Source organism: Carya illinoinensis, chromosome 8 (genome assembly GCF_018687715.1).
Source record: "Carya illinoinensis cultivar Pawnee chromosome 8, C.illinoinensisPawnee_v1, whole genome shotgun sequence".
NCBI classification, from domain to species: domain Eukaryota; kingdom Viridiplantae; phylum Streptophyta; class Magnoliopsida; order Fagales; family Juglandaceae; genus Carya; species Carya illinoinensis.
The window spans coordinates 28837899-28852492 of NC_056759.1; the positions used below are offsets into that span (position 1 = coordinate 28837899).

At 35.2% G+C, this 14594-nt stretch overlaps 2 protein-coding genes across 2 annotated transcripts; one reads left to right on the forward strand and one right to left on the reverse strand.

Annotated features, from left to right (window-relative positions):
• The first annotated feature begins 3838 nt into the window (after positions 1-3838).
• Positions 3839-6309, forward strand: LOC122317785. The gene is made up of 3 exons (XM_043134787.1): positions 3839-4164; positions 4386-4507; positions 5846-6309. The coding sequence occupies exons 1-3, from the start codon at positions 3909-3911 to the stop codon at positions 6008-6010; spliced, it is 543 nt and encodes a 180-aa protein (XP_042990721.1). The 5' UTR covers positions 3839-3908; the 3' UTR covers positions 6011-6309.
• Positions 6310-7896: 1587 nt separating this feature from the next.
• Positions 7897-12088, reverse strand: LOC122319271 (CDK5RAP1-like protein). The gene is made up of 3 exons (XM_043137262.1): positions 11622-12088; positions 10028-11085; positions 7897-8738 (listed from the first exon to the last, which is right to left on the reverse strand). Exons 1-3 carry the CDS (start codon positions 12071-12073, stop codon positions 8224-8226), a joined length of 2025 nt encoding a protein of 674 aa, XP_042993196.1. The 5' UTR covers positions 12074-12088; the 3' UTR covers positions 7897-8223.
• Between the last annotated feature and the right edge of the window lie 2506 nt (positions 12089-14594).

Here is a 14594-nt window from a genome sequence, read left to right on the forward strand (position 1 = left end):
GAGATTATTAAGAGCTTCCACATACATACAACATGATTAAGGAAACTTTTATACCATTTTAGGACCCATGCTATAAAAGGTACATATACCACCCACATACATGTCATAGTTGTGTAATAATGTAGTGATTTTGATATTCATTACATTAAAAGGGTAGTTGAAGATGTTCACCAATCAGGTTCAACTATAATAAGGGATGTCCTTTTACCCATGTCACCCCTACATTGTTTTTACAACTCTATGCTTAAAAAAAGGAAGAAGAAAATTCACCATTTTCGTATCCATATACTTTCCATTACATTTTCGCCCTTAAGTTTTGCGATACACAAGTCAATAAGTTAACACACCACTTGTTTTGAAGCCCATTATAACTTTAGGAGAAAATTAAAATACCAATCATTTTTTAATATAATTAATGTCTACATCAACCGTGTGTTGGTTTGTAAAAAAATGAGGCTTATAAATAGATTTTCTCTTTTAATTTTATAAAAAAAATAACAAAGTTTGGTTTTAGAAAATTCTTAGCAAGTCTCTCAAGCACAAGAAACCTTTACTATGCTAGAAACTTTTTCTCAAGAAAAATAAAAAAACAATAAAGGAATTCCTTATATACCTAGGTAGGCATGACTATTGGTTACACACCTAATAAAATTAATTATATAGCTATATATATTTTTCTTTAATGAGGAAATATATAGCAATATATGTGAGATGTCCCACAATATATACAAGTTCAATAAATCTTCTTAGTTCTTGGTGCCATGTGCCTCAACCAAAAAGGGGATAAAAGGGGTTTACTAGGTAAGACTTGTTAAATGCAATGATTCATTAGCACATGGACTTTTTGGGTAAATATTCTCTCTAATCACTGGTAAAAGGAAAATTAAGACAAGCACCGCTGCACCAACACCTGCAAAAAGGCAGAATTTGATTCACTTTTAGGACTTGGATACTCCCTTGGAAGCCCAATTCTTCATTGACACGATTTACTCAAATGGTAAACCTTTTCAGCTCCCCATCATTATTTTCGTGACACCTTTTCACACTTTTTGGGGCCTGAGATGCTTGCCCTTTCTCTATTGCTCTTTTTGTCACCCTTCTCTAGAACCTTCAACGATTCCACCCCTTGTAATAGAAGTGAATGAATATCTCACCTCTCTCTCTCTCTCTCTGTTTTTGATTTCCGAAAAATTTAATTATAAGTATAATTATGTATTAATATATATATTAATTTAATATGATTAGTTAAAATGTAAATTTTATTAAAAATAATATTAATTTAAATTTTAAATATGAATGAATCAGTATTGATACGTAGATTAATGCATGACTTTACTTGTATATAACAAAACTCTAAAAATATGAAAAAATTACTCTAATTTTGTTCAAGAACTGTATTTCATTGAAATGCCAAATTTAGACCCCAGAACTTTAAATTTGCAAACTTTCCCTCTCTGCAATTAGTCTAAAGAAACAAGAAAGAAGTGCATGAAACACTGACAAATGCAAGTGTAAGGGCTCGTTTGGTTGTTAGACTGAGTTTTGAGCTCAGTTCAGTGTAATTTTAAATTAAATTTAACATCCAAACATTCAATTTTTAAATTACTAAACCTATCTTAATTTAAAACCTCTTTACATGTAAAATCCATAATCTTTTTTTAACTCAACACATCTTTATATATGAGATTCACAATATTTTTTTACCTTTTTATAAATATCTCTAAACTCGTTTTAATATATAAATATATTTTAAATAGATCTCATATAACTCATTCTACCAATTTAACTATTACTATTTATAAAGAGATCAACTCAACGTTACAAACGCAACCTAAATCTAAAATATGTAAAAATAGGGCACGGCTCCATCTTGCAACATTGGTTAAGGCAGTGAATGGAATGTCGAGTGGAGATGCTAACACGCCCCCCCATAAAAAGAGGTCAAGTCATGGCCTCCTCGTACACTCTATAATTATGTTAAGCCCCAAAAGCAAGCAAGTAATTATCATTGAACCCATGCTCTAAAAAAGTGTATATATATATATATATATAAAACACCCACATACATTAATAAATCTTGCATAAATATCAGGAATTTAGCAATAGCAAATGCAATAATGTTGTGATACATTCTGTCGGTGCCTACTCAAAAGAGTAGGTTTTTCTGCATTAAAAATTGCGTGAGATGAAAGATGCAGCAACATGGTCCATCCCAAACACATGTGGTTCCTCGCATACTCACCACAATTAATACAGAGATGCCCATAACGTGTTGGTTTTGTTCACTAGTAGTAGTACAAAAGCCGAAAGCTTTTCTAAGATTCCAACTCCATTTTCATAAGTGATAATGCTAGGGGATCCAGAAGAGAAATATGTCTATATATTGTACCTATAAGTGTAATTATATATATTTTTAAAGTTTAAATATTTAAAAAAATTCACAAACTCATTAAAAAACACTTTCATAACCATGAATTAAAAAAAAAAAAAAGGTAATATCGATCGTTTTGGAGCACCATTGTCGATTCTCCAAGCGTTTTCCTTTATACTTTATTAATGAGTAATGCTGCACATTTCCTTTGTTTTTTCATGTTTTGGAGGATGAATGCTCTTTAGTTAGTCGGTCTGACAATTTGAGGTGCCCCCACAGGCCATTCTCTGCTTTTTCATACTTTGTGGCTAAGACCCTCTTTTGCTTTCAATCAGCTCAGCTCTTCTCCATTTTTTGGATGTAATAACTGAACTATCAGCTATGCCCTCTCGCTCTCTTTTAATATATAATATCTAGAGGTGAAAACCGACACTTTTAGCACTATTTTTGAGTAAAACTGATGCCGATAGACAAGAAGAAAAATGGAGGAACAATCGACCGTAACCGATCGATGGTGAGAAGAGAAACAAGCTGTATCGACTCTGGCGGTTTTCTGACAGTTTACGGTCGGTTTTTGATTTCTCCTTAATGGCAATGGTCATCTGATAAAGTAGAGAGAGAGAGAGAGAGAGAGAGAGAGAGAGAGAGGGCAAGAGAAACAACAAACGAATTAGGAAATAAAAAGGGTGAAGAAGACAATATAAATTTAGAATGACGCCATTTGGTTTAATACCAAACGGTGTGTGTTTTCAATTGTGTTTTAAACACAACTCCAGTCATAAAATGATGCCATTTTACGTAAACTTAAGTGGAACGACATCGTTTCGCATATGTATAATGTAAAAAAAAAAAAAAAGGTATATGTGATTGGCCGATTCAGCGGTTTGAACTGGCCTCAAACCAGGACCTAATCGACGTTTGTTGGTCTTTTTAAAAGGTTGCCAATTCCAGCCTCCGGCAGCTGGTTTGTGTTAGTCATGGCCGGTCTTGTAGTTTTTTTTTACACCACTAATAATATCTCAACAGATAATTATTAAATAAAAATTTATAAATTGACGTGATTTGATAAAATATTTATATATATTTATATATAAAATATTTATATATATTTTATTCTTTAGAAAAAACTATAAAAATTTATTTTACAGCGCAACTGACTTGATATGATTCGGATGTAAATATTACCTTAGGTCAATCTGTAAAATAAATTATTATTATTATTTTTGTATAAATTATTAGATTTATCGTTCCTTTTTTTTATAGTAATGAATTGACTAAATTGAAGTGTCGCTAGCCCATAATTTTGGGCTTTTGCTTTGGTTGCACATTATTTGAGCACTTGTGATTTGGCAGGTGAGCCCAAGAGCATAAGAACAGTTCAAACATTATCTGTTTTGGGCTTTCAATGTAAGCCCAATTATGAGGGCCCAAACTGCCTTGACTCAGGAGAGAATTCCGCCCATCTTCTTCGAGGTACTACTCGGTTGAAGTAGGGCTACTTCCGCCGCCATTAGAACCGGAACAAAGGAAGGGAGAGATGGGATTTGGATCTTTGAGGACCCTAATTCGACCGCTATCGAGAACTCTGATATGTCGTACCTCCACTCGCGTCACTACGACCCCGTTTCCTGCCACTTTCACATCCCCCGAGTCCGTTTGCCTTGGCCCCCTTCACCGCCTAGTCCCGTGGTTTCCGATCTCGACCCATTTTCACAGCTTGACGGATGCTAGGTTTCCAAAGAGACGGCCCAGCGATAGGTCTCGTCGCAAAAGAGCCAGCTTGAAACCTCCAGGTTCCTCGTTATCTCTCCAACACTAGCTCTTCTTTTACAGTTTTTTTTTTCTTCGCATCTTTCTCGGCAACCAAACTCGGCAAAGCGTGCGTTTTCACGAACTTCCGGTTTTGTGAGATTAGAGTTTTTGGAAAATGAGTTTCGCTATTTAGTTGCATTTGGTGGATATGATTATTCAGAATTGACAGCCTGAATGGCTTATAATTAGTTGAAGAATGCAGGTCCGTATGCTTGGGTTCAGTACACACCAGGCGAGCGGATACCTCCGAGTAGTCCCAACGAAGGCAGTGTAAAACGAAGGAACGAGAAAAAACGCATAAAGCAGCACCGCGCGTTTATACTGGTGCGTATTTTGCGAAAATCCTGAATGAAGATTTGGTTCCTTCTAAATACTATGGGAATTTCTCGTCTTTTTTGTTTTTGCTCGTTGTTCAATTGGGTTTGATTTAACTCTGGAAATCTATACCTTGGATAGGTTCGGTTTTAACTAAAGCAAATAATTGATTTGATTGGAGAAGACAAATGGAAATTCTTGTACTCTAACGTACTATATTATCGATATAATTCCCCCATAATCATTAAGCAGTAACGCAACCGAAGCTTGAAATGAAGATTCACTGATCAGGATTAGCAAACATTACAGAACTATGAATGCTCCAGTAATCGTTTTGGATTTTCAATTCATCAGTCATGCTCTTGCCAATCATGTTGATGCAATAGATGTGTGCATGCTTGACTTCTCTTGCTTAACTCAACATTTTTACCAGTATTTGTAATATGGGGACTGTGTCCCATCACGGAATCAATTTAACATATATCATGGGGAGTATGAATGTTTGAAATATATGATAAATGTGGACTTTTTGACTCCATGAATGCTTAGCTTCTCTCAGTTAACTCAATTTATTTTCCTGTAATAGTGTGCTGATAAGTATTCCGTAATGGTAATGCCCACCCATTCAGACCCTTTATCATGATATAAATATGCATAATGAAACATATCAGATTTATTTATCAAAAAAGAAAATGAAAGGTATCAGATTTCTTGTTCTGTAAATGTCTTTTAGTAAGTGTTCTTTATTGGTGTTGACTTTTGAAAATATTAACTCATTTGGGAAAGATGAAATAATTTAGGAATCCTTAGGGGTTGGCTCAAGTGGTAAGGGTCTTGGTTTTGGTGGTATACTCCCTCTAGGTCTAAGGTTTGAATCCTGGTAGGTTCAAACAATTTCTATAGGCCATCAGACGAGAAGAATATCCCCTTGAATTACTCAAGGTACACTTTCGGAAAACTCCTTGCCGAGGCCTGTGCACCCTGGGATTAGTCGGGACTTTATTCTTGGACACCCGGTGCCAATGAAAATATAAAATAATTTGGGAAGTCCAAAGGTGGTTTTTAATGGTCCCTTATAACGGGTTTTTCTGTCAGGTAAAACTTACATTATACCAGCAGTCGCTGTTGGACCTATAATTTGCTGGAGACATCCCTGCTATGAGATGGATATATACTCTTTACTTTGGAGGGACAAAGTTTTTTGATACTTTGACATTTTTTCCCCTGGTCCAATTGCAGAAGTCTCTAGTATGTACATTTTTTGTGTGCTAACATTAGATGTAAATTACTTCTTTGTATAGTTGATTTTTTTTTCTTGAATGCCATCTGGAATTTGGGCATGTGCAGTCAGAAAAAAAGAAACGAAAGGCTCAGTTGCAAGAGGCTAATAGGAAGAAGATTATAAAGAGGGTAGAGCGTAAAATGGCTGCCGTGGCAAGGGAAAGAGCATGGGCTCAAAGACTGGCAGAACTGCAGCAGCAGGAGGAAGAGAAGAAAAGATCCATGGCTTAACATTCATCCGCTGGACCTCAAATGCAGATGATGTTTCTTGCTTTCTAGCTTTTTACCCATTCTCGACTGCATTTGTCAAATTAGTTTCTTTCAGCTCTTATGTTGTTCTCTCCTATCTGTTATATAGGGGAGCCTGTGCTCGATTTCTCAGTATTTAGCCTTCTTAACATATGTAGTGGTCTGTTATGCACATTTTTCAATTGGAGAATTGGACTCCTTGGAGTTTATACTTTGGCATAGGCATTGGGCAACTCTTCTTAAAATATAGAATAAATAATAAAATCTATCTCTTTCCATCAGTTTGAGCTTTTGAGATAAGTGATAATTTCACATGGTATCATAGCATAGGTCTTAAGTTTAAATTCTTACCTTACACTCTATCCTATTTATTTAAATATTTCACGTGTTTGGCCATCCATCGAGGAAAAGTTTGGCACACACGTGAGAGTGTTAAGATTTAAAATGAATAATAAAATCTATCTATTTTCATTAGCTAAAATTTTTAAAATAAGTGATGATTTAACAACTCTATATGCTGTCTTCCCCAACTCCCTATCCGCGTACTTTTTTCCCCTCTAAAGCAAGATTTTATTGAAAGGGTGCTGTTACTTGGGCCTCAAAGTTACCATTCAAAATTACCACCGATTCATTTAATGGCTTTTGTGTATTTTGTCCTTTTTCTAAATATTAATAGCAAAACAAAAAAAAAATAAAAAAAATAAAAGAAAATAAAAAAGAAAAAAGAAATTGATATTCCCACTGACAGTGTACCGATCATTTTTTTTTTTTTTAAATGTCGTAAAGCATTTGTGTGTACTTATTTATTTTTTTAAAAGAAAATACTAAAACAAAGGATTTAATTTTTTTTTTAACACTATCGGGACAAAGGGTCGGTACCATGTGTCTGTAGATGTAGCATTATCTAAAAAAATATATACAAATACACTAGAGGGGTACTTTGAGCGTAAAAAATGAGAAAAAAAAAAAAAAAATTACACTGGCAATTTTGAGTGACAACTTTAAAGGGGCTACTTAAAAATTCCTTCATTAAATTAAGCACAAAAATTTAAGTGGAAGGGGGGAGGCTTCAACAAAAATTTCATTACAGAAGTGCAACAATATAAAAAAAAAAAAAAGGCACGAGTCTAATAAATTAGAAGATCAATCTCGTTTGTTTTTACAGATGAGATGAGATGAGATAAATTAAGATAAAAGTTAAAAATAAAATAAAATATTATTAGCATATATCTTTTTAATATTATTTTTATTTTAAAATTTAAAAAAATTAAAATTTTTTATTTTATTTTGTACAAAAATTTAAAAAAATTATAATAATTATTTGAGATAACATGAGATGAGATGTGTTATGAAAACGAACGAGTATGGCCAAGGTGACTGCTAAGAAGCGATTTCATAGTCCAATTGGTAAACTCTTCAAAAGTAATTTGGGGAATGAACACTATAGTCGACTACCATGATGTTGTCGAAAGAGATGTGGACGTCTTCATCCTCTAAATCCCTGAAATCCGTGATGAGGCAGATTTGAAATAGAGGAATGTTACACAATATCCCACATTACACATTTGATATATTAAAATATTATTTTTTATTTTTTTAATTTTTAATTTAATTTTATTCTTATTAAACTAATTGAATTATTCTATTTATCATCTACACACTTCATATTTATTATAAAAAAATAAAAAATAAAATATAATAAGTATAGTGTGTGAAGTGTGAAGATGATAAGAAGAATTTTCCTTTAAAATATAGTTGAATAGCTAGAACTGGAAGGCCCAGGTCGGCAATGGGTAACGTCTACCCTCCCCAGGTATCTTGTATTAGCATCTTGACATGTTCGTATTTATAGTACAACATACGCACACTTGCATATTAAACAACCGTGAAATTTCTTAGGTTGCTTCTTCAGTTCTTTGATCTCAGATTACAATAATAGTTCCCTGTATAAACAATTACATTGAAAAGATAAAAAAACCGAATGCCTAAGAGCAAAAAGAAGTTTTATGGAGTGCAGATTGCAATTGTCAATCTACACATGCTGTCCATCACAGCGCTATTGACCGGTAACTAGACATGAAAATTATTAAAAAAGATGTTCATCCTCTTCACTGTTAAAGTTGGAAAGAATAATCTTGAAAATTTCTTTCAAGGGAAGACAGAATTGCACATCCAAAAGAAGATCCAGGGAATTGTCAACTGCGGCTTTCACAAGCAACAGCTTCTTCAGCCACATTGTCGTAGAATGAACTCAATTTGGTTACAGCCAGTGCCTCCCCAAAGAGTGACGCTCGTGTTGACTTCAAGATATGAACTTCCACATAATCTCCGACTACTGGGTTTCGTCTCTCGTTAACAGTACCATCCGAACATGATGGTACTGATCGATTAACAAATGAAACTCTATGACCTCTATCACTCTTGCCAATAAGCTCTGTATCTGGAGCTCTCTTATTGGGTCCTTCAACCAGCACTAGTTGGACTGTTCCGATCTGGGACTCATAACACTGACCTGTGCTCTCACGGAAAGCCTCGATCAGTTCAGCCAGTCGCCTCTGCTTGACTTTCTCAGGAACATCATCAATGTAATTCCTATGGGCATGGGTTTTCTCCCTCATACTATATGCAAACATGTATGCCATATCATAACCAACAGCCTTAATAAGGCTTAGAGTGTCCGCATGTTCCTCTTCTGTTTCCCCACAGAAACCTGCAGAAAGGAATAAACTCATCATGAGAACAGTTAAGTATGTGTCTAACTGTTCACAAAGTGAAAGTTAGCAAATAATTGTGGGTTCTAATTTCTGGCTGTGGAATGTCAACGGACCATCTAATGTAACTGGATATCTTTTTATAATTATATTTAGAGGTATCATGCAATTACTCAAGCACAAAAAACAGCAAAATCACATTCAATCAGTAAAATGAGAATATTACTGTATTTGCAATTGTTGGTTGATGTTCAATAGATTAACTATGGAAGCATTAAACAAAATAGCAACTTGTCACGTGATTGGTGATCCGACCTCTTTCACTGCTTTGCAATAAAGATAAATACAAAGTCACCAGAACAAGCTTCAATTCCAACATGGGAGAGATCACTTCATCTATTTTATTTTATTCCTAAATAACTGGACGGGCACACAATGTGGTCTGTCCAAGGTATTTTAGGTGTAAAATTTGAAACCTTAATCACATCTACAAAAAGGAAATTATACTTTACCATTCTATCCTACAACTCTTTTTGCAACATGATCACTTATTTACTCAGTTATTACTTTACTCTCCCAAACTACCACTCTTTTTACAATGTGCCATTTCTTTAAGATTCAAATTTCTAGATTATGTCATGTTACCTATTTTCTGTCCATCTTAAGAGTCAGATCTTATTGAAGCGTAAATTGTAACTAATGTTTCAAATGAGGAAGCTAAATGACAACTTTGATAGTTTAATATTCATATTGCAAAAGAAATGATAGTTTGAGATGGTAAACTTTGACTTCACTAAGAAGAAATATAGTTTTACAGCCCCCTCCTTTAAGATTTAACAGTCAAGATGGTGTCATGGCACCTATTTTCTGCCTGAAAAGTGCTAACTCTATAAAGAGAATTACAAAAAACTATCCACAAAGTCACGTGGCTTGATGTAGAATGTCAAATCTACTTTATAATAAAATAAAGTTTTATAATGTAATCTATCACATCAAGCCACCTAAGCTTGTAAGGTAGTTTGTGCTATTTTTTTTTTTGGTGGATCAGGCATTTCCCTTTTCTGCCCATCTTAATTGTCAGATTTTAATAACAGGTAAATTGTAACTTATGTTTCAAATTAGCATGCTATGTGACAACTTCGGTAGTTTAATCACCAGATTGCAAAAGAAATACGAGTTTGAGATGGTAAAGTGTTATTTCCTTGAAAGCATATACTTACTGACACTCTTTGTAAACAAGTTCATCAAAGTGATTTTCACATGTAAAATAGAATCTAACAAGACTTACCACATATGAAATCACTAGTAATTCCCACTTCTGGAACAATTCTCCGTATCTTTTGCACAAGATCTAAGTATGCATCTCGCGTATATCCCCGACGCATCCTTTCAAGGACATTGCTATTCCCAGTTTGTGCAGGTAAATGGATACATTTGCAAATATTAGGTCTGTCTCGCATTAAATAGAGTAAGTCATCAGGGAAATCTTTAGGATGTGGGGATGTGAATCGGAACCGGATTTCAGGGAATTCTGAGGATAGTCGATCCAAAAGATCAGAAAAACGTAGACCCATTTTTCTGACCTTGGACATGCTGGAAAATCCTTCACTAAGTCTCCAATTAGTCCCGGGTTCAACTTCATTTTCATCAATAGATGCATCATTATAGCTGTTTACATTCTGGCCAAGAAGTGTTACCTCTTTAACTCCTACGTTCCAAAGCTCCCCCACCTCCCTCACTATTGAGTCCACTGGACGCGACCGCTCCCTGCCTCTTGTAAAAGGAACAATGCAAAAGGAGCACATATTATTGCAACCTCTCATCACTGAAACAAAAGCCGTAACTGAATTGTTTGAGATTCGAACTGGACTAATATCTGCATAGGTCTCCTCAAGTGAAAGAAGAGTGTTGATCCCCTTCTGACCATAGTCTACCTCTTCTAACAATCTTGGCAAGTCTCTGTAAGCATCTGGTCCACAGACCACATCGACCATCTTGTCTGCATCAAGTATCTTGTCCTTTAACCTCTCAGCCATACATCCCAAAACCACTACCTTTGGAGGGCGCATGGAACTCGACCTTCCAATAGCGACATTGCTCTTCCAGTGTCTCTTAAGAAACCAAAAGTAGTTAAGCCTCTGCCACACCCTTTGTTCTGCATTGTCCCTAATAGCACAAGTGTTAATAAAAATAATCTCTGCGCTCTCAGGAACACCCACCACTTCACTATATCCAGCCTTCTTCATGATAGATAAGACAACTTCCATATCATTGATATTCATCTGACATCCGTAAGTCTCATGATAGATACGCCCTCTTGAAGTAACTTCTGACGCAGGTAATTGGCTAGACACATTAAGTAAAGAAGAAAACATAGAGGTATGAGATATAAGTTTGCATAATTTGCAATCGTGGAGAAAGAACATTAGAAGCTCTGCACGCTAATGTCCCTAAGAAGTCCATATGGATGATGCAGAAAGCCGCTCCAAAGAAACACACTATGTGCAAATAAATAATCAATAACCATAGCAGACAGCAAAGGTACAAGCACTGTAATTGTTGGCCATATTATGTGCACGAAGCACTGCTTTGCTCTCTCTCTCTCTCTCTCTCTCTCTCTCTGTTTGTTCATTTATTCACTCAGGTGGTAATTCTAACATACTTTGCACCTTAGGGTCGGGACTTCATTTAAAAAATTGACATGAAAGCAAAGCAGCCACTGAATAAATGCTTCGCAAAACGAAATTCGTAACAATACAATCAAATTCCAATTACAAGAACTAGAATTAATAGTCCTAATAATGCCAAAAAAAGCTCAATACATTCAAATATATATATATATGAAATGCTCAGCAATAATACGTGTGTTTGGGATAACTAACTCGGGTCGAGCTTCGGAGGAAGCAGTGAGAGCAGCTTGAGCAATGAAGTGGCGGAGGCTTGGGCCCTCATGAGCAGAGATATGTGATTGCGAGAAGCTTCTGGAGGAGGGTGCGAGAGGAAAGGTCTGCCTAAGCGGCCGTGACGTGCGGTGGCAGAAGCAGCGGGAAATGGAAGCCTGGGGCTTCGGTGGGGGTAGAACCCTGAGGCCTAAGCGGCATCGACTGTGGAGCTTATTGAGGCGGAGACCGCAGTGAGGGTGGCCAAAGACCGAGGAGAACGACGTGAGCGACGACGCCATTGAAGAGGAGAGAGAGCTAGTGTTCGTGTGCAAGCCAGTCGGCGAACTCGGAATTGGATAGGGAATCGACCTGATCGTGGGCCAAGATGGGCTGAACTGGGACAAGGCCCTTCTGGTTTTTGTGCTGGACCCCAGCACAAGGATCACATCCATTTATTCCAACGGCATTTTCATTTGTTTGCCCAGGGAAACAAACATGCCCCAAATCAAGGGTGATAATATACAACACAATCGGTGAGTTTGATACAAATACAATATAAAATAAGTGATTGAAGTTTTATAAATGGATTTGGATTAAAATAAGTTGATCTAATAAGACGCTATTAATAAACGCATTAATTACGGGTCAATCGACAATCAACCCATATAACATGAATAAATTATATTTTCAAAATTTATAAGTGTTTAGTTTTATATGTGTTGTTTTATTATTGGGATGTAATATTAATATAAGTATTCGACTACTTGATATGTTAAACTATTAATTTTTTTTTTGTTAATATGCACTTTTATTTTATGAAATATTAATTTTCTTATATATTATTGGTTTGAATATTGATTTATATAGTTTTTCTAGTGTTATATATGAAATTAGACTAATTGGGTTAAAAATAAATATATGGGTCAATTAAATTCATTTATATGAAACAAGTTACGTAGATTAAACAACATATGGGTTGTCTCCAGGTTAACCTAAAAGAAATGAATTATTAAATTTTACTTACAAAGGCCATGTTAGGATTTTAGAATTTGGCTCGTTTAATTAAATGAGCCGTATTCGGGTTGATTCCTATAATTTAATACTTATAACTTGACACTACACGTATACCAATTACGAATACGAATTGCCACTCCTAACTGGTTCCAAATGCACAGGCCGCCTTTTATATGCTTGAAAGAATTCTTATAAATTTATTATATGATTAAAAAAAAAAAACCTAAAAATCCCGGTTCATTTTATGCTTTGTTCCTGCAACTCAAAATATTAAAAAAGCTAAAGTTATATTGAATGCACCCATTATTCTCACTATTCCATCCATATATAATACATAAAGGGTAATGATGAAATGATTATGCATTGTTTTTACAATACAAAAAATTCTAAAGGGTAACATTACTGATCTTTTATTAAATTAAGAAACTTTCTAAAAGAATATTATCATATCGGTTCATTTTGCAATACACACAAATTTATCATTTTATCGAAATTATACTAACACAATATCACAACTTGTACTACATATTGTCCCTTTTATATTTAATATACTTCATACATATATAAGTACTTACATTTACATAACATATTTTTATTAAGTTCATTTACTTACCAAAAAAAAAAGTAGAAAATTCTTCATTAATGCAGAAGTATTAATGGAAGAAAGTGATATTTATAGGCTTTTTAAAATCAGGAAGATGATGAGTAGAAGACTAATGGATAGCATTTTTCTAAATTGAATAGCTATATTCTGATCCAAAAATTTCAGAAAAAACAATGAGAATAAAATTAAAGAACTCTGCTGCCATTCTACTCTTCCTTGGATTTGGAGAGAGCTTTCTTCCCCTGTCCAAGCATATAGCTGTACATGTTGAGGACTGCCTTGCCTGCACCATTACCATGCCATTTTATCAAACGCCTGTAAACGCCTCATTTTCGTCAGCAAACCCCTAATATAAGCTAATTTACCTTTGTCTGCTACGGGGCTCCATATCTTGTGAGGATAGCCCTATGTTTGCTTTGAAGGTAATAGCCATGGTGCAACACATTATTACAGGTTTATATCTGTGTGTGTGTGTGTGAATTAAAAATGAAAATCAGGAAATCGAATTGCAATAGGTTGAGCTAACTGTTAGAATTTGAAGAGTGAAAAGTGAAGATGAACATGAGCTAAGAAGAAAGGAAAAACTGAGAGATGAATTCTGATTCTCATTTATTTTCTCTAAGGGCGTACAGTGCTATATATACATATAAGGCTGGTATCACAGCAGACAAGAATAAAGAATATTCTACCTACAACGTGTCCTATTCTACTGCAATGTACAGGCGTGGTGGAGCAGTGTAGTGGGCATCAACATAAAGGAAAAACAGAAACAGAATGGTAGTGGTGCACTGCCATTGTACAGCTACAAGATCAGCAGAAGGCTGATCTCCTATGTCTCGGAAGCAGAGGAATCAGTAGCCTCACTTTCCTTCTTTGGCATTTCCTGAGACTAACGGCTAGAAAATCCCGCAACATAAAAAGCATAGAAGGATATGTGGCCGTTTGGATTAGATATCCATCCAACGGTCAGAATTTTCCCCACAAACAAAAATTAATCCTAAATCATATTCTTCATAATATATAAAAGGACTGACAAGCAACGGCTAGAAATTCCCCGAACATAAAATTGGCTAGGAATTTCAAAACGGAGAAGGGAGAAATATATTAACGGCTAGAATTTCCAAAAAGACTCGTTTCATATTGTTTATTTTACAATGTTCCTCCGTAATTGCAAAACCTGTACCTATAGAGAGAAAGAAACACAGAAACTCAGAATCAGAGAGAGAGAGAGAGACTGCAATGTTTGGGTTCGATGAGCTGGCGACAACTGATTGTAGACGTTGAAGGAGGAGAGACGCACAACAGTTGTCTCCAAGTGTTTCTATCGCCCTTGTTGTTTGCTATTTCTCTCAATA